A 27,315-nucleotide genomic window follows, 5' to 3' on the forward strand; every position below is an offset into this window, starting at 1 on the left:
TTTTTAGACAGAAGACTGTTTAATCCATAACACTGTGGAATCTGTACATGTTATGAAAAACAGAAAATTACTATTGCAATAATTAAATAACATAAAAAAAAAAATAAACGCTTTACTGGTCTGAGTAGATTGCCTTGTATCCTCCCAAACTGTGAAGCTGAAATCTGGGTATTATAGAAATCGTCAATTATTACAGGAAAGTGTAATGATTCTTCAAAGCACAGAGAACACTATCCCTCAATGGGAACTACCCAGAAATTTTATGATAACAACTTATGATCAGAATAATTCGAGAAGTCTCAATTCAAATTAGTACAGATATACAATATGAGGACAAGATACTAACTTTTTAGACTTGTTAGCTCTTTGAAAAAGAAAAGACTAAGTTTTGGTATAATACTTGGCTAAAAGTAAAAGGAATTCTGAAGGCCTAGTTTGATTATGAACAAGAAGGCCCCAGACAGGTAAAACCTGAAAGACCACTGGAGGCAACACACAGATGTCTCACACATCTTTTAGGTGGAGTCCAGGATAAAAGTCCCCCTGCAGCACCTACAATGCTCTCAGCTGTCTCCATTCCCGGGGGATGACGCTTCAGTCCTCTGTGACCCAACAGATTCTGCCATTTTCTCCAAGCCGTACAGCTCCACTGGCCACCAGCTGGAGGGCTGAGGGAAATATTTTATGTTCTGCTAATTTTACTCTCTCAGATAGAGTTTCAACAGTGTCACCCCTCTTCACTGGAACGGCTTCCTGTAAGATAATTTGACCGGCATCTACATCTTCCTGGAAAAGAAAGCAGAAGTTTTGAACATTACCTCTGGCAAGTGCAACTGACATTCAAATACTAATCACGAGCCATACTCACAGCTACAAAGTGCACGGTGCACCCGGTGACTGTGACCCCAGCGTCCAGGACTTGTTCATGGGCATTTGAACCCTTAAACGAAGGGAGCAAGGATGGGTGGATATTGAGCATTTTCCCTGGAAATTAATTAAAATGTGGTCAGAATCTGGAATATACACTTTCCTGTCTAGAATCAGGAGTCAACATGAGCAAGCTTTCTCTAGGCTGGGTGTTTTCATTGTCAAAGACAGAAATGAGGAAAAGTGAAATACCCGTTTTCATCCAAGGAGGCCCTGGGAGCAGCAGGTTTCTGCCTTGCACATATGAAGACACAATGAGGGACTCTGAACAGGTGCCAGCAGTGACTCAAAGCTGGATGGGAAGGGGTCTACTCTGGCTTATAGGGCTCTTGACATTAACAGCGGATCCTGTGAAATCTGACAATAGTACCTTCTTTGCCATTTTCTGGCAGTGGTTCACACTTCTAAACAAGGAAAAAAGTCTCCTCCCAGTATTTATCCAGAAGATGAAATTATATTTGTATTAATGTGAAAGCAATCTAAGCTATCTTAGAAAACATAATTATAGCACACCAAAGAAAACTGATGAAGAAGGATAAGAAGTCATCACTGGGTCATTCTCCGGGCTAAAGGCAAAGGAAATTCAATTATTATGTATGTCAAAATAAAATGTCATAGTAGATCTCTCATGCCTGGAATGGTTTGGTAAATTAACCACCCTAGAGTCATTTTCAGTTGATTTCTCAATGTGGTATCAAACAGTTTTTTACTTACCATTCCATTTTCTGACGAAGGGGCCAGACAAAATTCTCATGAATCCTGCAAGACAGACTATGTCTGTGGAGAACTCTTCAAGGACTTCGTCAATTGCAGTGTCAAATGCTGCACGATTTTTATATAATTTATGATTAATTACCTAGAAGAGAAATGGGTAAGTACCATCTGTCTCCAACAAATTAACCAAAAATAATTTAAAATCCAACCTATAAATAGACTACATTGACCATCTGAAGACACATGTGATATCAAGAATGAAGGAATGAACCAGAATGGAAAGGCAAGCCTAGTAGCTACCCCAAATCCAGATGTCTTAAGAACATTTAGGGGCAGATTATGAGCTTGAATAATCTGTAAAGATACTTTTCAAAGTAACTTACTCTCGTGGGAATCCCGGCTTTTTCTGCTTTATCTAAGCCAGCCACTGCAGCTTTGTTGGAGATCACAATGACAATGTGTGCCAAGCTACTTGGCTCCCTAGTGCTGTCTATGAGAGCTTGGAGGTTCGATCCTGAAAAAAGGCAAAAAAACACAGGTGAAGGCATACTTCTTTAAAAGGTTTACATACTTCAAATAGGGAATGGTCAAGGTTTTTGAATAAAAATGTCTTGGTAAAGATTAGCAAAATATGTGAAGCTTTTACATTTCCTTCCTCTTGGAATAATGGATTAGTATCTCATGAAAACATAAGCACAAAATATGATTGAGCATAGCAGTAGAAACAGTTCAACACATGTTAAAACTGAAGGATGAGGAACAAGCTGCTTAATTAAACAAGAAAAAAACCCGAACACTTTCAAGAAGAATAAACCACTATGACTGACCTCTTACAATCATTTTGCTTTACCATCAACTCGGGTCTAAAGTATACTGAAACCTTAAAATAGACTTGTAAAGCATTTATATTTCTGATAATGTAATTTAAAGAAAGAATCTGATATTTACTTATGAACCTACTGTATTTACAAGAATGTTCATAGCAAAGTCACTTAAAACAGTGGTGGGAACTGCTGGGTGGTCCAGCGGTCAGGACTCTGTCCACTTACTGCCAAAGGCCTGGGTTCAACCCCATAAGCCAAAAAATCGTGCTGTATCCATCCATATGAGAGAAAACAATGCTCTTATTACTTTACCCCTCTGCCCACAAGAGGCAAATGAAAATTTTGTACTAAATTACTGTTGACAATTAAAAAAAGCCTCAACTGTCTTAAGACTTTTCAACTATAAAGCTACAATTGAAAAGTTACAATTTGCATTCTATCTAGAAAAGCTTCTCTCTCTTCAACCATCTTCCCAACACCCTCTAATTTTCCTTTAGAAGCTGTCTAAAATGCCTGAGAAAAGTGGAAGGACTGAGGATGCAGAATAGCTAACATTCCTTAACAATCCTCAGCCCTATTCTACTAACAGTGTTCTCACAGTTGGAGGTTTTTTTAGGGGGAAGAACAGGAGAAAACGAAGAGCATATCTACAGCTCTGTAGTAAAGAGGGAGCCATGTCTCACCTGTCCCAGAAATTAAGACAGCTACTCTTGCCTTTTTTGGTTGAACAGAGAAATGATTTCTCAGGGTTCCATTCTCCAATACTGATCCATTTATTTGCATGGTTTCAATCAGATGCTCGACTTTCACACGAGGAGAACCTTTGGTGCAAATGTACTCAATAAGTAAATCAAGAACAACTTTGAATTAACAGTAATATGGAAAGAGAAGTGTTTTAAAAACACTTTAGAACGCTGTTATTTTATTCTCAAAATATGCACGATTAAAACAAATAGTAAGTTTGTTTACTTATCATTACTCACTCATAGAAACTTCCTGAAGGCGGACACTGCCCACTTCAACTAAAAGCTACAGCACTGTAGATAAAGTGGATATGTTAGTGCCTGCCAGTGTTCTCTCCCTTCTCCTGTAAATCTTCCATCCACACTAGTGCTATGACCTCTCAGCTTCAAGGGTAGGCATGTGAACAAGCAAGACCATTCAAAGGTTTGATACAGGATGTTGAGAAAAAGAGGGCCTCTCTTAGTGCAATGTGAGTTGAAGGATGTGGGCTCAAGACATCTTATGGGTATTTGGAGAGCCTGCCTGAAAATGAAACCTACACAGTAAAGGAATGAAAGGCAAAATTAGCAAGTCTTGACATCTCTGTTAGAGAATCTGAATGGGTTTTCTGCCATTCTGCCAATTTCTAGTGCTTCTAACAGAGTTTCGGGTAATACAGGCTCATCAGGGTGCTTGCTCACTGCTCCTCGAATTGAGTTGTGCCACAAAGCAGAGCCTGACCCAACTCCTCACGTGAGAGATTGCTCTGGGAAGTGACAGGGGATGGTGATGGGGAAGACTCTTATACTGAGTGTGCTATTCAGCTGGTCACTGCAGTGGGCAACTTGGGCTTGATCCTAGGGACCCTCAAAGGAGGCATGTAGACAGACTGTGCCTAGAACCGCTCCCTCCTTCTGTTTCTCAAGTGGGTGCTGACTCATTATCTCTCACCCCACTGATCAAGGGTTGCTTCCTGCAGGGTGTGGTTGTGCGTGTGACTGCTACACACAGGGGTTAGACCCTGAGGCAGAAATGAAGAGACGCGTGGTATTACTGGCTGGGATGTTTCCACGTGACAGCTGTGTAAAGACAGTTGCCATAGCAATGGGTAGGCAGAGCTCCTAAGGCAGGGCACAGTTATATTGAAGATTATAGATCTAAGAGCCACTGAAGGAAGAGGTTACCCTCGGGACATGCAACCACTCTGCCGATCACGCAGGCTTCTTCCTGGTGCTGCTCAATATCCTGCAGAGTCTGCTTCACCAGGTCCTCTGATACCACGAGGGCAGCCCCAATCCCACAGTTAAATGTTCTGGCCATCTCCTCTTCAGAGAGGTGGCCTTCCTGCTGTAACCATGAGAAGATCCTGGGGACCCTCCAGGTCTGGGCATCTAAAAACAGGCAAGAATTGTTCCTTAATCTACTGTTGACCCAAAGTATAAAAGCATGCACATTTACAAAATTATGGAAATTAAAACCAGGACAGCTATTTTATATAAGGAGAAACTACTAACTGGCCTTTCAGAAGCTTTCTGGGGATCCATCTGTACTAAGGCATTAAGAACACTTTTGTGTCACACTTGGCCAATATTCACAATTGAGCAAATTTTTGCTCAATTAGTTTTGTGCTGCATTAACTAACTAGATCCTTAGAAATTCCCTGATGAAAGAGATGCTCTAATGGGGCTGAATTCCAGTAAAGGCTGGCATACTATCCTCTGAGAATGTCTAGTTGGGTCTTAGCGATGACCAAAACACACCCTAAGTTTGATGCAAAACTAGTGGCTTATATACAGACTTAGAGGAAATACAGCTACTACTGTAGAAAACTTATGCTATATAGAAAGTTTAAGAGCAATACTCTGCCCCTCTGCATTTATTTTAAAATTTAGGGAACCCCCTGTCAGTCCAGTGATTAGGACGTGCCAGGTTCAATTCCTGTTAAAGGAACTAAGATCACGCAAATTGTGCAGTGGGGCCAAAAAATAAAACAAAAACAACAAACAAGCTAGACTTAGGTCTGTTTAAAAACTTTTTTTTTTTTGGCCCCACTGCATGGCTTGCAGGATCTGAGTTCCTGGACCAGGGACTGAAATGAGGCCACCACAGTGAAGTGCTGACTCATAACCACTGGATCACCAGGGAATTCCCAACCAATAAGTTTCTTGAAACAGCAATCTTCACTTATTGTCTCTGTATCTCTGCTATCATCCCTTGTGCCAATAATCTGGGGGGTGGAATCTACCCTCTCAAGTTGCTTTTTGACATTGCTAACCAGTGTCATGTTGAAAACCTTGCTTGGAATTGATACGTTCACATGGTTTACTCCCTGATTCAGACTGTTTTAACTTCCCACAGAAATACTGCAATGAACATGTCAAAGACTTAAAACACTGCATTCTCATTCTCTATTCAAATCTACTCTTCTCCTTTCTATGCATGTTCCCACCTATGCACCCACTAAACCAGAAACCTGGGACTTCTTTTTTCATGCTAAGTACACAATGATTCTTCTGTCTCTCTTCACAATGCTTTGGTTTGGGTCCTCTTTATCCCGCACATGGACTATTTAATAACTACCACTTCCCTTTCCCTCCCAGCAAGTTCCTGATTCTATCTTGACAGAGCTTAAGCTTACCAACCCTCTGGAGAATCTGCTTAGAAAATTTCATCTGATATAAGTCAATTACAGGGCTGTATGCCTTATATGTGGGAGAAGGCAATGGCATCCCACTCCAGTACTCTTGCCTGGAAAATCCCATGGGCGAAGGAGCCTGGTAGGCTGCAGTCCATGGGGTCGTGAAGAGTCGGACACGACTGAGCGACTTCCCTTTCACTTTTCACTTTCATGCATTGGAGAAGGAAACGGCAACCCACTCCAGTGTTCTTGCCTGGAGAGTCCCAGGGAGGGGGGAGCCTGGTGGGCTGCCGTCTATGGGGTCACACAGAGTCGGACATGACTGAAGTGACTTAGTAGTAGTATGCCTTATATGTAGGACTTCCCTTATGGCTCAGACGGTAAAGCATCTGCCTACAATGCAGGAAACCTGGGTTCGATCCCTGGGTGGGGAAGATCCCCTGGAGAAGGAAATGGCAACCCACCCTTGCCTGGAAAATCCCATGGACGGAGGAGCGTGGTAGGCTACAGTCCATGCAGTCGCAAAGAGTCAGACATGACTGAGCAACTTCACTTGGTCTATGCCTTATAAACATGGCCAATGAAGTGAAAAGATATGGTAAAGGGTCAGTTCTATTTTTTCCACAAGAAGTCCAAATGATGAATAATTTCTGGGTATAATCCTATATGTATTTAAACTACCCAAAGAGTTTCCTTCCATAATGTATTTTTTCTTCTAATAGTTTTCTGAGCAAAATTTCCTTTTAGTGATCTTACCTAAATTCACCCCCAATTTCTGAGGGAGGACTCTGGGGATGTTTTCCAGTAATCCTCCACCAGTAATATGTGCAACGGCCTTAACACGTCCTGAACGCAGGACAGGTAACAGTGAGCGGCTGTAGATTTTGGTTGGGGTTAGAAGTAAGTCACCTGTATGTTGGGAAGATAAGATAAAAACTTAAGTCTATGAAATGAAACCAAAGCATACATAAAAAATAATTCTGAAACAGAGGAGGACTGTGACCCTGCCAGATACACCTGTTCTATAATGTCTAAGCAGCCAAACCACAGCCTAAGTATTAAGAGTACTTAGTATTAAGAGTACTTTAGTACTTAATATTCTTAGTATTAAGAGTACTTTAAGTAACGAAATCAGCCTAACCCTAGTGACCGGCTGCTCAGACATTTCCAAGTAGGAGAGTTTAAACGTGAGCTTGTGTACCTAAGGTCTGGTCACCACAGCCACCAGGTGCTGGAGAAGAGTACTCGAGAGAAGATTTTGCTACAATTTTCCTCACAAGGCTGAATCCGTTGCTGTGAAGACCAGATGAAGCGATTCCAATAACAGCGTCTCCTTCCGTGATTCTTTCCAGTTGAGGAAGTTTCTGATCCCGCTCCATGGCACCAACGGCAAAACCAGCTAGATCATATTCTCCAGGAGGGTACATGTCAGGCATCTCTGCCGTTTCACCTCCTGGCAGGAAGAGAAAACAAGAACAAAGAAATCACTGAATGTTTATACACCTGTCTAGGAAGTAGTGACTGACACCAGCTACTCTTCAAAAGGACAATTAAATGGAAGCTGTATTCTGCAAACATTCAGTAAAATGTTCTCTAAGGGCCGTCTAACAGAACTCTCAACCAACCATGATTTCAGGGGAAATAGCACTAATTTCCACAAAGGGTGAATATAGCCTCCAAACATTGTTATTATTACAGAATGAATGCTCAGTCGGACGTAACGCCATTTCTCTAGCAGTTTAGTTTCAGAAATGCTTTCACCTACATTTGATCTTTACAATCACCTCATGTTCCAATAATGGTACAGGCTTAGAAGAGTGATTTAATCAGGTCTGCCTAACTCTAAATGCCCTGGCCTAAAACATCAAGTTCACATTACCACCATATCCCATAAAGACAGGGTCTAGGCAGGCAGATTTAAATCAGGAACGGTTCTAAAAGATGGTTGAAAGGCAATTTTGGCTTTTGGGATAGGCCTGTCCACAGAAATGGGGATGTAAAAAAGGTAGTTTTGTTCTCTGGTCAACCTAAAAATTTATCTTGTTAAAACCCTCACGTATGTACTCCTGCAATAGTTCTATAAACCTTGGGTACATTTTATCCTTAGTGTCATTTCTGTGGGAAATGAAGGCTTAAATTAAAGAGTCAGAATGCCAGGAACTGACCTGCCTCTGCTGCAGGGCCGTGAGGAGGAAACAAGTCCCTGCCCTGTCTGTCCGGGAGGCCACTGAGAGACATGGGAGTCAAACAGGGGCCAAGGGTCAGGGGGGGAAGACAAGCCCTGGCTGATGGTGTTGAAGTGTGAGTCTGACCCTCGAGGGGAGGGTTTGGGGGCACCGAGGTTTAAATTTTCCTTAGCTGGTGCTGTCTGTATTTTGTTTGCCTCATCGTGTGGCACAGTTTGTCTTGCTGGCTATACTAGTCACCAATCAGGCTTATACGCAGGGCTGAAACGCGGTGAGGGTGCGTGATTAAAATGGAAGTGCATACCGAGGAGAGCACATCCAGCCTTTTTACAAGCTTTGGCGATCCCAGTGATAACAGCTTCAGTAGTACGGAGGTCAAGTTTTCCACAGGAAAAGTAATCGAGGAAAAAGAGGGGCTCTGCTCCTTGTGCCAGAATGTCATTTACACACATCGCAACCAAATCCTGACCAATGGTGTCATGTTTACTGCACTGCTGGGCAATCTACCGAAGGGTATAAACATCCGCATTAGACAGTAAGTTCCAAACTGTATTTTGTCAATTATCAGAGAAGGCTAACAAATAATGACTTTTGGCTAGTGCTGTGAACACCTAAAGACAAAAGAACACTAAATTTTGATAAGCTACTTGGTCCAAAATTATTCTCTTTTGTCCCAGATATACTCTCAAAGACACTGCGTTATTAGAAACATGTAGCCATTGTAGCAAAACAATATTTGGTATGGTTCTCTTTAGTGCATATATGTCAAGAGGAGAAAGATATTTGATACACAGTAAATTCATATCTTTCACAAAAGGCCTTTACTCACATAAGTGTCTGATTACCTTCAGTTTCGTCCCAACGCCATCTGTTCCACAAGCCAGAAGAGGATCAGTGAAACCAGCTGCTTTCAAATCAAAAAGACCAGCAAAACCTCCAAGATCAACATCACAGCCTATTGGAGAGAAAATTTGTTTCTTGCTGCATTTCAACAGCAAAGGACTGATCAAGAAAGCAGATATTGAAGGGGCAGACACATCCTTTTGAGTTTAAGATTAGGGATATGAAATGCTTTCCCTACTATTAGAGGTAAGAAAGCAGAAGACTATGAGTTTGGCTTAAAGAGGACAAGACTTACAGCAACTTGGCATTAGTCTGGAACATTTTCTTCAGTTAACTACGAAGCCCCAAATCAATATACAATGTTTGTCATGGTTGATGAACTAGCAAAGGACAGGATCTGACTTACCTGGTCTGGAGGTGGCCTTCGCTAAAGGTTTAATTTTCTGGACCAGCGTATTACCAGCTGCAATGTCTACCCCAGATTCCTTGTAAGTCAGGCCCCTAAAAAGTTCAAAAAATAAACTAAGACATCACCAGGGAAAATTTTAACCTTAAATTATTTAAAGCAGAAGATATTCATTAGGCATTTTTCAGATCCCCTAATGTACTTGGCCCCATCCAGAGATTTTAATTTGGCTGGTCTAGGGCAGGTCCTAGGAATTGAAATATGTTTAAACAACCTCCCCAGTTGATAATCACTATTTGGAACTACTTCTCTAACTATTATCTATTTCTTCCAGAAGTACCTGTCAGAGGCAGGTAAATATATCAACATTTGGCCACAACCTTTCTCCATTCAATTTTGGTATGGGAAGGAAAGAGTACCAAAACTGAGTCAAAAAAGTGAAAATTATGATGGTAAGAACTCTAGAAAGAAATCCCTTAATAATGAAACTGAGCTCTTACTGCAGTAATAGAGAACTGTATCAGTTTTCTTATAAAGACTATAAGAAATGATTTTAAAAACTCAAAAAAAAACAAAAAAAAAAAAAACAAAAAAAAAAACCCCCACACCAAAACCCCACCGAAACCAGGTAATGATATTCAATGCATCATTTCCATCTTTGTAATAGTGCCAACAAGCTAGAGCATTCCATTTAGTGCTCATTTGCTCAGTCCTGTCTGACTCTTTGCAACACCATGGACTGTAGCCCACTAGGCTCCTCTGTCCGTGGAATTCTCCAGGCAAAAACACTAGAGTGGGTTGCCACTTCCTTCTCCAGAGGATCTTCCTGACCCAGGGATTGAAAGTGTCTTCTATGTCTCCTGCACTGTAGGCAGATTTTCTACCCACTGAGCCATGGGGGAAGCCCAGTCATGTTAAATGGCACTGTGACTTTGGTGGTCTAGCCTTACAAAAACAACACTGGCCTAGTGGGATTCAGGGATATCGAAAGAAATACCTCTAGTTTTATTAGAAACAAGATGCCAGGGAACAAACAGATTTGAGACTTTTGGCGGCTAACTACAAAAAAGTTGGCAGTCCAGGGTCACACTAGGATAGGAAATGAAGTTCTACTGATTAGAAATTTCAATAGGATCTAATTTCTTTTTTTTAAATGTGGATTATTTTTAAAGTCATTATTGAATTTGTTACAATACTGCTTCTGTTTTTTTTGTTTTTTGGCCACAAGGCATGTGGGGTCTTGGCTTCCTGATCAGGGATCAACCCTGTACACCCTCCTGCACTGGAAGGTGACTTCTCAACTGCTGGACCACGAAGGAAAGCCCAGAATCTACTCATTTTAAAAGTTAAAAAAACAAAATTTTAGCATGTTACTCGCATTTTGTCCTAAAACAAGTATTTCTCATACATGAACTCAATGAACATACTGTGATAAGATCAAGACACCCACATCAGCAGTTAATAGTTTATTGATATTTTACAAAGGAATAGCTATATATGACAATAAGTGAAGTTATAAATACACTTCAGTAATATAAATGCAATGACCAAATGAAGTGGTAAAATTTATAGTATAATCAAAGCTGTAAAGATAACCAATATTTACATCTCAAATTCTTTTGACAAAATCAGGATAACTAAGATATATAACAGTAATATGTAAATATATGATAAATCAAGGAATAAAAATCCCTTCCCCTATTTTTCTTGAATAATTGACAGCTTATTGCATACACCTAAAATGTAGAATGTGAAAAAAACCTTTTAACAGCACATTTCAAATATGAGCTACCACGAAGTTTTTTCCATTTCATTTGAATATAACTAATACTTTTGATTCAAACTAAATGCAAATCAAAACTGGACCAGTTTCAGAGTTCAAAATACAGAATGCCTTAGTTCAGGTTCAGTGGAGTTTTCTACATCACCATCTCTGCCAGTTCTAAAGCTGTGCTATGATCACCTGGGTCACAAGTTTACCTGGGCTGCTGGAGGAAAGCTATGGCTCGAAAGCCGATGTCTTTCCTATAAACAGCTCCCTCAAACTTTATGGCGGCAAGTCCTTTCCTGGCTTCTTCAAGAGCTGAGATGAGATTTTCCCTGATGGCCGTGACAGTAAGGACCCTGCCCCCGTTAGTCACCACCTTGCCATCTTTTAGGGCAGTGCCTGCTTGGAACACCTCCAGTCCTAAAGCCTGAGCCTCAGGAAACCCTGTAAGAGAAAGCATATTTGATACACCAATTACAGTAATAATATTATACACTGTGGCTTATTCGAGAGGGTTTTTTAAAAGTAAAATCTTTATTTCATTTAAATGAATCTTCACAAGAATCCTAACAGAAAGGAATTATGTGATATAACAGTAAATCGAACCTTCCTCCTAACAACAGCCTGTTCTGCTCTAGGGTGACAACTGTATTACACTAAAGCTTTTTATCATAGATCTCATGTAAAAATGATTATTTCAATAAAGGGAAAAAAAAAGGCAAGCTCTGAAAAGTTTGGTACTAGAAGTCAGTTATTTTCTCCTGAAAAGTAAAAAACTTAAACATCAATGAATAAATCCTGATCACTTTTTACTTTAGAGTAAAAGAATTTTTTTGCTTTACCACAGCCAACTAGATAAGGTTGCTTTTCCTTTTTAAATATTATTAAACTATATTTTCTAAATTATGCAGTGGGCAATTCATACAAAGATAACCTCTTGATTAAAAAAAATTTTTATATCCTCAGTTTGTCCTTTTCCTTTTCTCTTTAGCACTGTATTTGGTAATGTTAAATTTTTTCTGTATCAATTAAAAAAAAAGTTTTTTTTAAAAATTGAAGTACAGTGGTTTATAATATTGTATCTTGTCTTGGTGTTTCTATAAGATAGGGGCATTTAGTCATAGATACCCAAATATTTGGTGGTATCAGTTAAGTTCAGTCGCTCAGTCGTGTCCCGCTCTTTGCGACCCCATGAATCACAGCATGCCAAGCCTCCCTGTCCATCACCGACTCCTGGAGTTTACCCAAACCCATGTCCACCGAGTTGGTGATGTCATCCATCCATCTCATCCTCTGTTGTCCCCTTCTCCTCCTGCCCCCAATCCTTCCCAACATTAGGGTCTTTTCCAATGAGTCAACTCTTTGCACAACTCCAAAGTACTGGAGTTTCAGCTTTAGCATCAGTCCTTCCAATGAACATCCTTTAGGATGGACTAGTTGGATCTTGCAGTCCAAGGGACTCTCAAGAGTCTTCTCCAACACCACAGTTCAAAAGCATCAATTCTTAGGGGCTCAGCTTTCTTCACCATCTCACTGTCACATCTATAAGCCTTGACTAGACGGACCTTTGTTGGAAAGTAATGTCTCTGCTTTTAAATATGCTATCTAGGTTGGTCATAACCTTCCCTTCCAAGGAGTAAGCGTCTTTTAATTTCATGGCTGCAATCACCATCTGCAGTGATTTTGGAGCCCCAAAAAATGAAGTCTGACACTGTTTCCAGTATTTCTCCATCTATTTGCCATGAAGTGATGGGACCAGATGCCATGATCTTAGTTTTCTGAATGTGGAGCTTTAAGCCAACTTTGTCAGTCTCCTCTTTCAATTTCATCTAGAGGCTCTTTAGTTCCTCTTCACTTTCTGCCATAAGGGTGGTGGTGTCTGCATATGTGAGGTTATTGATAATTTCTCCCAGCAATCTTGATTCCAGCTTGTGCTTCTTCCAGCCCAGCGTTTCTCATGATGTACTCTGCATAGAAGTTAAATAAGCAGGGTGACAATATACAGCCTTGATATACTCCTTTTCCTATTTGGAACCAGTCTGTTGTTCAATGTCCAGTTCTAACTGTTGCTGCCTGACCTGGTGGTATCAGTAGCATCCAATATTGGGGCATCAGAAACTATTACACTTGTCACTAAAACTTTAGGGAAATTTTACCAATACAATGATCTTGATTCTATTCCTTCCCTTTCTTTGTTTTAAAAGGCAATCAGTTCCTAACTGCCCAGTTACCATGTGTGGTATTCATAGGGCAATGGACTTCCTGTCTGGGTAAGACAGTAAATAGGGTGTCTGGAACTTATTTACCATTTTAAAACACTGAGTTAAAAAAACAAACAAACAAACAAAACAAAACACTGAGTTATATATAAATTGGTTACAATCATTTAACTACTGATAGATGCCTCACCTCCTATAAAGAGAAACAAAAGAGAAGGCTATAGTTCTGAAACTACTTTAATTCTGCCATCAAAGTGACTATGGGTATACTGCAAACTGGGGGAGGGGTTAATCTGTGATCAGAGATCATATCCTGAAATCTGAAATTTATATTTCAAATTTACAACATCCTTGATACAGCATATTAAAAAGCAGAGACATTACTTTGTCAACAAAGGTCCATCTAGTCAAGGCTATGGTTTTTCCAGTAGTCACATATGGATGTGAGAGTTGGACTATAAAGAAAGCTGAGCACCAAACAATTGATGTTTTTGAACTGTAGTGTTGGAAAAGACTCTTGAGAGTCCCTTGGACTGCAAGGAAATCCAACCAGTCCATCCTAAAGGAAATCAGTCCTGAATATTCATTGGAAGGACTGATGTTGAAGCTGAAACTCCAATACTTTGGCCACCTCATGCAAAGAGCTGACTCATTTGAAAAGACCCTAAGATTGAAGGCAGAAGGGGATGATAGAGGATGAGATGGTTGGATGGCATCACTGACTCAATGGACATGAGTTTGGGTAAACTCTGCAAGTTGGTGGTGGACAGGGAGGCCAGGCGTGCTGCGGTTCAAGGGGTTGCAAAGAGTTGGACAACACTGAGCGAATGAACTGAACTGAACCTATGTAGTTTAAACTTATGTTCCTCTGACTCATATATTCCTATTATCTTACTGGCTCTCAGAGGATGGACAAGAAAGGCAGGACTGGGTGATTCTCCGTAAACTTGGCTAGGCCCACTTAAGTCTTCATTGTGCAGAAAGGGAAATGGATAGCAGTTCCTAAATACAGCAATTTTAGGTATCTGGACACCCATATCCAAGCAATAAGCAACAGAGTTATGTTAAGAACCCCTGAAAAGATACTGATGGCCTCACACCCTTACAGGGAGCTTTCCATGGGACAAAGGCCTACTGCGGTACTGTTCACATTGTCTCCCAACCTTGCATTCCCTGATGTTCACCTGTTATCTCTACACCCTTGGTGTAGTCTCCCGGATAACCTTTACTTGCCATGACCACAGTTACGGCAGCACAGTTGTCCAGCCAAACAGGCAGAGAAGTGCAGAGCAAGCCATCTAAGATAGACTGAATCACTTCATAAAGATCACTTTTAAGAAGTGGGAGGATCACCTGGAAAAAACACAATCAGTATGACAACTGAGAGAAATTTCAATTCTCCTGGGACATTTTATTCACTGAAATATCAGAATTTGCATTGTATTTCTCAAAGGTAATAATTATTTCAAGGCTGAAAAATCCTAAGATTAAAATAGCACGCATCTTTTTTTACTCACTTGGCACTCTGGATCACCGAAACGGCAATTAAATTCCAGAACTTTGGGGCCGTTCTTGGTCAGCATTATACCAGCATAGAGGACACCTTCATTAAAAAAGAAAAAAAAAAATCGTTAATGCAGACACTGTACTGTGACTCGGAGAAGGCAATGGCACCCCACTCCAGTACTCTTGCCTGGAAAATCCCATGGATGGAGGAGCCTGGTAGGCTGCAGTCCATGGGGTCGCTAAGAGTCAGACACGACTGGGCAACTTCACTTTCACTTTTCACTTTCATGCATTGGAGAAGGAAATGGCTAAGAGTCAGACACGACTGGGCAACTTCACTTTCACTTTTCACTTTCATGCACTGGAGAAGGAAATGGCAATCCACTCCAGTGTTCTTGCCTGGAGAATCCCAGGGATGGCAGAGCCTGGTGGGCTGCCATCTATGGGGTCACACAGAGTTGGACACGACTGAAGCGACTTAGTGGCAGCGGCGGCGGCAGGTATTTTGACTATGAAATTTAGAATATAGACTCAAGGTTTTGGAATGACCATAACCAATGTTACAACAATGGTCAATAAAAAAGTCGTTTAAAAAAAAGAGAAAATGCTGTAAACTTCCTCCATGAATCATGTCCACAATGACATCCATGTGCTTACCTGTGTATGGCATACCCTCCTCCTGCATGCCATCCACTGTCCTCTGAAGAATATTATTTTTAATTTTTAGCAACAAATCCTTAGAAACCTGGGGAATACAGAGAAATATTTAAATGTAATTGGTATTAAACTAAAAAAGTCCTCACCCACATTGAGGCTCCTTTGTATACTTCCAATATAGTCTGCATACCTCATAAGCCTGTAAGTTGAAAATCTAGAGTTTATAAAATTACAAAAATTAGAGCTAGAGTTAGTTCTTATATTAAAATCATTTTCACCAAATGGTAGTTTTAATACAGAGTCTAAAGTAAACCATGTTTGTTTTTTAATCTTTTAGTTAAGAAAAATATCGAAAGGGCACCATGTTATCAGCACAATTTTAACTATCATCAGTGAAAGGAAATGAGAGTTTCTAAGTGCTATTTTTTTAAGTGCTATTTATAATATACTCAATGCAGATTTTGGAGAAGGCAATGGCACCCCACTCCCGTACTCTTGCCTGGAAAATCACATGGACGGAGGAGCCTGGAAGGCTGCAATCCATGGGGTCGCTAAGAGGCAGACACGACTGAGCGACTTCACTTTCACTTTTCACTTTCATGTACTGGAGAAGGAAATGGCAACCCACTCCAGTGTTCTTGCCTGGAGAATCCCAGGGACGGGGGAGCCTGGTGGGCTGCCGTCTATAGGGTCGCACAGAGTCGGACACGACTGAACCAACTTAGCAGCAGCAGCAATGCAGATTTTTCATAAAACTGTCCAGGAATTGTGTGGAAACATACTTTATCCATTATAGTAGAAAGAGAAGAAGAAATGATAGTCTGACTTGCTTCTTGATGTAACACACCCACTCTTACTAAGCACTTATTGTTGGGCCCTGGATATCCAAAAGATGCATAATTAATTCCAGATTATAACTGGCTCAAGGGGTAAAAACAGGGTGTAGAAAGGAGGGGCTGGAAGGATCTGTTTAATCCACAAAGTTAAGTTTCACAAAGGCTTTTAGAAAAGTTTAGTCCCAAAGTGAGGCCATAAAAGATATTTTTCATTTATCAGGAAAACCAATTTGCTGATTCGTAATGTCATTTACAGGAAAAAAACAAAAACAAACTTGAAAAAGTAAAAATGTCAAAGAGTTCTTTGCAAAGACCAAATGATGGCTACCTGAGGGGCTGGACAATAGGCTCCCATTCCTCCCGTGTTGGGGCCCTCATCGCCCTCCAGCAATCGCTTATGGTCCTGTGCTGGGGGCATGGGGGCCACAGTCCGTCCATCAGTGAAGCACAGACACTGCAGAAAAAACAAACAGTCCACTTAACCTTCCATGCCAAAAAGTTAAAAAAAAAAAAAAATTTCATAAGCAGAACTATACATACCTTAACTCCAGTTAGATTTTTTTTTTTTAAGTAAAATGATTTAAAACATAAATAACTTTCCTAGATCAAGTATCAAAAGATTTTGTATATTCAATTCGGAAGGATCTATAATTTTTGAGCTAGGTTGGTCAAGGGGCAGGTCAAGCTACTCCCTAAAGTAAAAGAGTTCAACCTTCCCCCTCTTTAGATAATGTGTGATATAAGTCCAGTTCCCCTACTGATACACTAGGGGTGATTAAAAGAAGATAAATTACTTTTTCATTTGTATCCAAAATACTAAACACATACAAATTCCTTTGTATTGCTCAGTTTATGCTCTTGGTTGAAGCAACCAGAACAAATCAAGCCTTTTTTGGGGATCATAGATCAGATAACACAGTGTATACTCTATACAAGTTCAAAAGATGGATATACATACAGACACCTCTTCTCCTTCAAGAAGTTCTTCAATGACAACTGTTTCTCCTGCTTCTCCGAAAGCTTTACCCTTATTGGAGATAAAATACAAAGAGAAACTATAAGCTTTCATTACTTATTTAATCAGCTGCTTCATTTTGCACCATTTGTATAATGAACCAATGCACTAGTTTATAATTTCTCTTTCCCTTTCTGAAAGCCGCATAGGAACATATGAATGTCTCCTATTTTTAAAGTGGCAGTGATGTAGAGTTAGCACTAGTACAGAAGAAATGAATACATCATTAGAACCCTCCTGGGTAGCCTCCTTTCCAGGTTCAGTAAGGCAACAGAAAAACAGATGTTTTCATCATCACTTCTTCACTCTTATTTCCGATTACAATTATATTTGGTTATAGTAATTATACCGTAGTGTCTGTGAAAGCAGATTTCCAAAAGATGGAGAAACCCAAAACAACCAAGATGGATCATAAAAGCAAAACATTAGGGGCTTCCCTGGTGGTCCAGTGATTGGGAATCCACTTGCCAGTATGGGGGTCCCGAGTTCAATACCTGGTCTCGGAGAGTTCTGCATGATGCAGAGTAGCTAAGTCCCCCGTGCATAACTACTGAGCCTGTGTGCTGCAACTGCTGAAGCCCATGTGCCTGGAGTCTGCACTCCGCAGCAGGAGAGGCCACCGCAGTGAGAAGCCGGGGCACCACTGTGAGGAGTGGCCACCTGTCAGCCTGCCGTCAAAGCCTGTGCATGGCAGTGAGACCCAGCACAGCCAAAAATACTTTTTTTTCATTAAAAAAAAGCAAAATATATTAAAATAAAAAGCAATATATATTAACATTGTTTCACTTTTCTTAGACTTGAGACTCCAAGAACAGATACTTGTTTTTACAGAGATGGATTATAATACATAGTATTATAAACAGTAACTACTACCCATTTCCCTCATCTTGAGGATAAGAATTTGTAAGTATTTGAAAAATTGGGAGTAGTTATCCAGTGTGACTAGAAAATTATGAAAGTTTTTCAAAAGGATCAACTTACCTGCATAATCTCTCTGACAGCTTCACAGGCCTCCTCTTTGCTCCTGGCAACAATTACCCCTTTCCCAGCTGCAAGACCACTGGCCTTCACAACCAAAGCAGGGAAGTCTGCACTGTGAAGACAGAGGAAGTTTCAGTATTCAGTAAATCCTTACGATTCAAAAGTTTAAAATACTTTCAGATTTTGTGATGATATGCTATAGCAACAACTAAAAAGCAGAAAGAAACTAAAAACAACTAAAAAAACAGCTAACACCATTTTGATGCACCTCTTATCAGGATTCTTTTCTTCTGTATTCCTCTGTAGTTGCCTGTGATCAGACGTTACATACGATTTTGCTTTTCTCACCTACCCTGAGAGCATACCAACAAATCTTTGGGAGAAGAAATAGCAGCAGTATAGCATGGATAAGGAAAGATCTTTAAGATACAAAGTAGTGAATCATGGACCAATATAAGCACGGATACATAACTGCTCCAAGTACACGTAAGAAACTGTTGTTGGTAGTTTTTTCTGTTGAGTAGACCTGGAGATCCAGGAGACTTACAGAAAGTAACTACATTGTTACGTCCAAGGAATCTGGCTACTAGAAAACGATAAACTTCAATGTAGAATAAAGAATAAATAAGAATAACTACAACGAAAACTATGGATAGGAGGTTCGTGACATTGTACAGGAGGCAGGGATCAAGACCATCCCCAAGAAAAAGAAATGCAAAAAGGCAAAATGGTTGTCTGAGGAGGCCTGAAAAGAGAAGCGAAAGGCAAAAGAGAAAAGGAAAGATATACCCACTTGAATGCAGAGTTCCAAAGAACAGCAAGGAGACATAAGCCTTCCTCACTGATCAATGCAAAGAAATAGAGGAAAACAATAGAATGGGAAAGACTAGAGATCTCTTCAAGAAAATTAGAGATACTAAGGAACATTTCATGTAAAGGTGGGCACAATAAAGGACAGAAATGGTATGGACCTAACAGAAGCAGAAGATATTAAGAAGAGGTGGCAAGAATACGCAAAAGAACTACACAAAAAAGATCTTCACGACCCAGATAATCACGATGGTGTCATCACTCACCTAGAGCCAGACATCCTGGAATGCAAAGTCAAGTGGGTCTTAGGAAGCATCATTATGAATAAAACTAGTAGAGGTGATGGAATTCCAGTTAAGCTATTCCAAATCTTGAAAGATGATGCTGTCAAAGTTCTGGACTCAATATGCCAGCAAATTTGGAAAACTCTGCAGTGGCCAAAGAACTCGAAAAGATCAGTTTCCATCCAAATCCCAAAGAAAGGCAATGCCAAAGAATGTGCAAACTACCACACAATTGCACTCATCTCACACGCTAGCAAAGTAATGCTCAAAATTCTCCAAGCCAGGCTTCAACAGTAGGTGAACTGTGAACTTCTAGATGTTCAAGCTGGATTTAGAAAAGGCAGAGGAACCAGAGATCAAATTGCCAACATTTGCTGGATCACTGAAAAAGCCAGAGAGTTCCAGAAAAACGTTTGCTTTATTGACTATGCCAAAGCCTTTGAGTGTGCAGATCACAACAAACTGTGGAAAATTCTGAAAGAGATGGGAATACCAGACCACCCAACCTGCCTCTTGAGAAACTTCTGTGCAGGTCAGGAAGCAACAATTATAAAGTGGATATGGAACAACAGACTGGTTCCAAATCGGGAAAAGAGTACAACAAGGCTGTATATTGTTGCCCTGCTTATTTAACTTATATGCAGAGTAAATCATGAGAAACACTGGGCTGGATGAAGCACAAGCTGGAATCAAGATTGCTGGAAGAAATATCAATAACCTCAGACAAGGAGATGATACCATCCTTATGGCAGAAAGCGAAGAACTAAAAAGCCTCTTAATGAAAAGTGAAAGAGGAGAGTGAAAAAGTTGGCTTAAAACTCAGCATTCAGAAAAAGATCATGGCATTTGGTCCCATCACTTCATGGCAAATAGATGGGAAACACCAGAAACAGGGACAGACTTTATTTTCTTGGGCTCCAAAATCACTGCAGATAGTGACCACAGCCATGAAATTAAAAGACGCTGGCTCCTTGGAAGAAAAGTTATGATCAACCTAGACAGCATATTAAAAAGCAGAGATGTTACTTTGCCAACAAAGGTCCATCTAGTCAAGGCTATGGTTTTTCCAGTGGTCATGGATATGAGAGTTGGACTGCAGAGAAAGCTGAGCGCCAAAGAATTGATGCTTTTGAGCTGTAGTGTTGGAGAAGACTCTTGAGAGTCCCTTGGACTGCAAGGAAATCCAACTAGTCAATCCTAAAGGAAATCAGTCCTGAATGTTCACTGGAAGAACTGATGTTGAAGCTGAAACTCCAATACTTGGGGCACCTGATGCAAAGAACTGACTCATTTGAAAAGACTCTGATGCTGGGAAAATGAAGGCGGGAGGAGAAGGGGTTGACAGGGGATGAGGTGGTTGGATGGCATCACCAACTCAACGAACATGAGTATGAGTAAACTCTGGGAGTTGGTGATGGACAGGGAGGCCTGCCGTGCTGCAGTTCACGGGGTTGCAAAGAGTTGGACATGACTGAGCAACTGAACTGAACACAAAAACATACCAAGTAGCTAGATGTGTCAACAAAAAAAAGGCAAAGGCATGTATCTTCGAACATTCACTTATTGCTCATTATTTTCCATAGAATAAAGAACAGGATGTTTAATTTCAAGATTTAGGATTGAACAGTGGTGGCAGAAGGCCAAGTGATGATTCTTCTCTCTAGCTATGAAAAAAAAATCCATACCCTTTATGTTGTAAGATGCTGCTGCTGCTAAGTCGCTTCAGTTGTGTCCAACTCTGTGTGACCCAATAGATGGCAGCCCACCAGGCTCCCCTGTCCCTGGGATTCTCCAGGCAAGAACACTGGTGTGGGTTGCCATTTCCTTCTTCAATGCAGGAAAGTGAAAAGTGAAAGCGAAGTCGCTCAGTCGTGTCTGACTCCTAGCGACTCCACGGATTGCAGCCTACCAGGCTCCTCCGTCCATGGGATTTTCCAGGCAAGAGTACTGGAGTGGGGTGCCATTGCCTTCTCCAACGTTGTAAGATGCCACTATGTCAATTTGGCTAACAGTGCATGACTACAGAACCAAATGTATCCTTTCCCCCTATAAACTATTCAGCAGAATTGTTAAAAAGCTTATCCTTCTGCAAGGCCACAAGAGTGAATCTCATTTTATTTTGATGTTGGAAAAAGGCAATCTATATTCTATGAGTTTTCCCCTAGAATTACCTTACTATAAACTTGTAACAGTGACTCATACATTCCAATATCATAATAAGATAACAAGATAACTGCCCTTCACAGGCTGTCTTCTATCTACCTCATAATGAAGTCACAGGCTTCTTTAGGTTTAGTGAAAGCTCTCCATCTTGCAGTTGAGATTCCATGTCGGTCCATAAACTCTTTGGCAAATCTCTTGCTGGACTCTAACTGAGCTGCTTGTGCTGTGGGGCCAAAGCACCGAACTCCCACAGAGTTCAGGTTCCCAACAATTCCTAGTGATGAAAATAAGCAGCCTTAGTCAGGTCTGTGCAGGGCCTTTTCATTCTGAAGCATTAGGATTAGACTAAATCTACACTGAGATAAGGCAGATGGCAGAGAATAGGAAACATGAACATTTTTCTTGCTTTCTACAGGATATAACAAAATGCTATTTACACATGAGTCAAGTACAACAAAAATTTATGTGATATTCAAATATATGGATAGAGCAGAATAAAAAGAAAATATTTCTCATGGCTGCAAATTTGATCTCTCATTCAAATTTAATCATATTATTATTTATATTATCCAGAGTAGTAATTCTTCGGAGGAAAAAAATCCTAGAATCCATAAATTTCAAGAGAGTGACAACTTTTCCCAAGGTAATGTATTAGGAAACCTCATCTGTAAAATGTATGAGATTAGATGATCTCCAAGCTCCTGTTGGCACAGTATAAATCGTAACAATAAATAGAAATGAACTTTACCAGCAGCTAGAGGTGCCTCTGGTCCAACAACTACGAATTCAATTTTCTCATCTTTGCAGAACTGCGCAAGGGCAGTATGATCACTGATTGAGATGTCTGTGAAAAGAGAAAAGAAACAAACCCATCTTGTTTATATAAACATACTTTGTTTAAGGTATAATAAGTAAGTGTCTTGCTGAAGTTTAAGTACTATACTCTGGTATGCCAATCAATTGATGATTTTCTTTTAGTGTTGCAGGAGAGTTTCACCATGAGAAATTCAGAGCAGAGTACATTAGGCTAACCAACAAAGCTGAATTCTCTGTTATCACTACAGTGACAGAGAATTGAGGAAGTTTCCCAAGAGCTGTACTCTCCTGACTGTAGCGTTCATATCACTAGTGTTGATTATAAACAAAACAGTGTATCAGAGAATATACTCAGAAACTGGCCTTTTAAATGTCTTTCATTCAAGATTTACTAAAAATTACTATGTGCTAGATAACTGTCCTAGTCACTGAGTTAAGACATACACACAAATAGGGTCCCTACACTTAGGATGCTTTTATTTCACTATGGGAATACTGGGTTACGACTATCCAAGCAAACTAATAAAGTTAGGCAAATCTGATGTGAAGTAAATTGGGAGGCTATTTCTAACTCAGCCAGGCAGGGGCTCTTTGTGCAAAGATGTTTAAGCTAAGAATAGAACGGTGATTTTATGACCTTCCTCACTTTCCCAACCTACCAATGAGGTAAATCTTTCTCGACGAAGTTCTAAGTAGTACTGGGATCAACCACATACTGAGCATGAGCTGGTTTTATAGGCACTCTTCCACTTCACTGTATCTGGGCCACCATTCCTAATCTGGTTGAAGTCTCAAATTACTCTGCACAATTTTTCATTCCCCAAAATACATAGCCAAACACCTTGAATCTGTATTAGGTACTGCTTTGTGACTTTCTTATTAGACATGTTTTAAAGGTTTAAACTAATTTAAGGTAAGGAAGTGCTATACTCTGAACAACAGGATACCTTAAATTTATAACATATGGCAACTATTCAAATTACCACATACATTTTTGGGTTAAGCAAAGCATTCAAATCTGAACAGCAATTGACTATTACAAAGAACAGATGTGGTTGACAGTTTATCATTTATAATTGTTCACTTTTACTTAAAAAAAGTCATTACCAGTATTTGAAATCTTCTCAGAGCAGGCAGTGCCTGCATTTCCTGGGGTAACCAACACTTGTTTGACATGAGTAGACTGTGCAAGTTTCCAGGCCAGCGTGTGTTCTCGTCCTCCATTGCCAATGACAAGTACTCGGGCTGCCATTGCGCTATCTGCAAAGCAGGAATGCAGCAGGAAGATGAAAGCTGCAGAAAGAAAACCACAGTTGACCGTTTTAAACTGGGATTCATAATTTAAGAAATATGACTGTACTCTTAAGGATTAGCGTGGTACTTTAGAAATAAGGCAGACTGGCCTAGAGAGCTTGATTTAAAAAAAAGCAAAAACTACGAACAATCACCCTTTCTAGAGCTTCACTTTTAGAAGATTTAATAACCATCAAACCTCAGTTAAAAATGAGTCTTAATGTTGTTCCAGTGGTTAAGAATCCATCTTCCAATGCAGGCGACATGGGTTTGATTCCTGGCCAGGGAACTAAGACACCACATGCCGTGTAGCTGGCGTGCACAATATACTACTGTGCTGCAGCTGAGTGCCACAGCTAGAGAGAAGCCTGTGCACCACAAAGAAGACCCAATGCAGCCAAATAAATAAATAAATTCTGATGGCCATATAGTCTCTGTTGCAATTACTGAACTTTGCCATTGTAGCACAAAGAGCAGCCTTGGACAAGAGACAAATGTGGCCTGGCTATGCTCAGCAAAAACTTATACAAAACAGGCATGGGCTGTAGTCATAGTTTGCCTATTTCTGCTCTAAGCAACAAGAAGCTGTAAGAGGTTTATAAAGAATTAAGTGTGGCTAGGTTTCAATAAAACTTTATTTATGGACATAGCAATTTGAATTTTGCATAACTGTCATAGAAATATCATTTTCCTCACCCCCCCCGCCCCGCCACCATTTAACAACATAAAAATTATTCTTATTTAGTGAGCTGTACAAAAACAGGTAGTAGGAAGGATTGGTACCAAGAGCTATAGTCTGCTGATCCCCATTTAAGAAGCTGGTGCAGGGCTTCCCTGGTGGTGTAGCGGTAAAGACTCTACCTGCCAATGCAGGAGACACAGGTTGGATCCCTAGTATGGGAAGATCCCACATGCCTTGGAGCATTGGTTGTATGTGTGTCACAACTACTGAGCTAGCATCCTAGAGCCTGGGAGCACTTCTGGGCCCCCTCACCCTAGAGCCCCTGCTCCAAAACAAGGGAAGCCACCATGATGAAAGGCCCATGCACTACAACAAAGAGTAGACCCTGCTCTCTGCAACTAGAGAAAGCAAAAGCAAAAAAGATCCAGTGCAGCCAAAAATACAAATAAGTAAATAAATCTTTTTTTTTAAGTGCAATATGCTGGCAAAGGGACTTCCCTGGTGGTCCAGTGGTTAAAAATCTGCCTTCCAATGCAGGGGATGTGCGTTCCATTCCTGGTTGGGGAACGGAAGATCCCACGTGCCAAAGGGCAGCTAAGCCCATGGGATGCAGCAGCCCCCTCCTCCCAAAGGAAATTGGTGGAGAAGGCAAAAATCAAATTTAAACACCTCTCACTTAGTTCTGGCATCTGATGCTGAGCAGGATGGGTAACTATCTCTCCGCTCAAGTTAGCATGTGACCTTGGTTAAGCTCTTACTGTCTGCAATTCAATTTCTATGCATCTTACAAGGTGGAATTAAGAATGTGCCTTATGAGGCATAGTAAGAATTGAAATGCCATTTATTTTTAAGTAATTATTACAAGTGCATACACTCAGTAGTAAAAGAATGCTAACATGCTACATTTGATTACTTTTGTCTAAACTGATGCTTCAGGGATAGAAATTCTAGAAAGCCAAAAGAGTGAATAATCTGTCATATTTGTCATATTCATTTACTAATTTTCAGAAGACATCTAATTAGAATGCAAACTGGTAACAGGAAAAACTGAAATCAGTTACTTATGAAATACTAGGAATACATATTTAAAGAAAAATCTAAATTGATAATATAAAAACACTTCTTGAGCACTTCTTGCCAGATGCTACTCTAAAAGCTTTTAATTTTAAAATTCTATGAGGCAGATAGGATTACTATCCACTTTTCTGATAAACATATCTGAGGTTCAGTTAGGTTAAGAAACTTGCTGCAGGTCACACAGATCAGAGGGTGAGATTCCAACAGAAGCAATTTTGCTTCAGATACAATTGAAAATATGAAGAAGAAAAACATTTACTAAGTTATCTCAGAAAGGAAAATGGTTAATGAAAACATAGAGTTGCCATGTGTATTGAAATATTTGAAATAAATATACCTTTAAATCTAGAGAAGACATTAGTGTGAATTACAGGGGCAGTGAGAGGATTATCGCCATAGATCTCTGAAATAGTTTTAGGACTCAAGACTGAGGGAATGTACATCCAGGAGAGGCTAGGAGCCCTTCAGTCAGAAGACCTGGGACTGGGTTAAGACTTACTAGCTGGGAAACCTGGAGGGACTTAACCTTCTTGGGCCTCAGTCGTCTAAATGGATAACATAACAGAGAAAAGCCATTTCAAAAGACTTGGTGAATAACACAACATAGAAACCAACTGCAAAATGGGATTAAGTAACTTGCTAGAGACAAAGGACGGAATTAACAAGAAAATATGCAATTCTGGTGCATGACATAAAAAAAAGCATAAAGGTACAAAAAGGGCCCTGACACCTAAAGCAGAGGAAATGACAGACCCGTTGTAAACCTCAGTTAAAACTGAAAAAGCACATGCCCAACCTTCACCCATGGTATGTGGAAACGAGATGAAAATTCCTACAGCCAAACCAGTTCAGATAGTTTCATCTCATGCCTGAGAGTAAATCCGCCAAACCAAACCGTAAAGCAACTTTACTGAGAGGCATAGGAAACTCACCCGGCGATCCAGGGGGGACCTTGGGGCCCGCGCGTAGACCTTCGCCGAGCGCTCTGGATCGGAACGCACGCCACGCGCGCCGGAAGTTGGGCGCGCGGAACCCGGCGCGCACACCCCTCCCATCCCGCCCTCGACTGGCTTCGCCTCCCCATTGGCTGGCGCGGCCCGTGGTCCCCACCCCGTGGTAATCAAGAACGATTCCCTCTCGCTCTCGGGCGCGGCCTGAACCTCCCCTCCCGAGCAAATCTCTTAAGCCTTACTCGTTTACAGTGTTTAATTTTGTGGTACCAGGTGCCACGTAAAATCTATTCTCCCCCTCCAGAACCTCCTGAGCTCTGAGGGTGGGGAGCGCCAAAATGCTAAACCCATGTTCAGCTGCTTGTGTGTTGCTTAGGAATCAGAACTGACCGGCTACTGTGCAAAAGTCTCGTGACGCGCCTGGCTCCTGACGAGATTACAATGCACCAGGGTTTGAGCTCAGCTGGCTCGTGACCTCTGACCCAATGCTAAAATGGAGGGGGAAAAAAAAGCTGATTATAGGATGCCATGGGAGAGAGATGGGGGGATGAAAACGTTATTCTTCGTACGGTGGGCAGGCGCTGATAATATGCTTTCCCGGAGGGATCTCCCCTGCCGAAACGCGGAAGACATGTTGGAGCACCCTGTTGCCCTTCCCGCTCCCTTTCCTCACGGAATTTAATCTCGGGTAGTTAGTGACTAAAATAAGCCTCTTAAACGCCCCCTCCCCCACGAACGCTGGTGAAGACTGACAACTGAAGCTGACACAGCCACCTCGAGAGAGACTTCTCCTGTAATGGCGCCTGCGTCAGTCACTAACATGGCGGACACAGTCGTGCGCGGCGCAAACGTCAGCAGCTCTACCCTAGACGCTCAGAAACAGCGAAGGAGAGAGGGGCCGTGCTCACTGATAGGTTCGGAGGCGGAGCGTGCCGGTCTGGGCTCTCCCACAGGAGCCAATCAGGACGGCGAGAGACGGAATTGGCCGCTGCGCCTC

At 40.9% G+C, this 27,315-nt stretch overlaps 1 protein-coding gene across 5 annotated transcripts; it reads right to left on the reverse strand.

The window, feature by feature from the left end:
* Positions 1-27,257, reverse strand: GART (phosphoribosylglycinamide formyltransferase, phosphoribosylglycinamide synthetase, phosphoribosylaminoimidazole synthetase). 5 transcript variants are annotated; one of them, XM_086413837.1, is made up of 23 exons: positions 27,093-27,257; positions 26,709-26,806; positions 23,424-23,609; positions 22,249-22,344; positions 21,600-21,774; positions 18,244-18,355; positions 17,206-17,274; positions 16,576-16,701; positions 15,412-15,499; positions 14,766-14,851; positions 14,433-14,601; positions 11,242-11,473; positions 9,262-9,356; positions 8,858-8,967; positions 8,317-8,515; positions 7,028-7,279; positions 6,583-6,735; positions 4,373-4,579; positions 3,149-3,286; positions 2,025-2,155; positions 1,642-1,783; positions 869-984; positions 1-786 (listed from the first exon to the last, which is right to left on the reverse strand). In XM_086413837.1, exons 3-23 carry the CDS (start codon positions 23,566-23,568, stop codon positions 595-597), a joined length of 3,033 nt encoding a protein of 1,010 aa, XP_086269963.1. In that variant the 5' UTR covers positions 23,569-23,609; positions 26,709-26,806; positions 27,093-27,257; the 3' UTR covers positions 1-594. The 5 variants fall into 5 exon arrangements, with proteins under 5 accessions (XP_086269963.1, XP_086269965.1, XP_086269966.1 ...); XM_086413839.1 differs by having other exon boundaries at positions 23,424-23,576; positions 27,093-27,249; XM_086413840.1 differs by having other exon boundaries at positions 23,424-23,576; positions 27,072-27,224.
* Between the last annotated feature and the right edge of the window lie 58 nt (positions 27,258-27,315).

Source organism: Bos grunniens, chromosome 1 (assembly GCF_055505025.1).
Source record: "Bos grunniens cultivar Pamir isolate PY7600 chromosome 1, Bosgru_T2T1.0, whole genome shotgun sequence".
In the NCBI taxonomy this organism is placed as follows: Eukaryota; Metazoa; Chordata; class Mammalia; order Artiodactyla; family Bovidae; genus Bos; species Bos grunniens.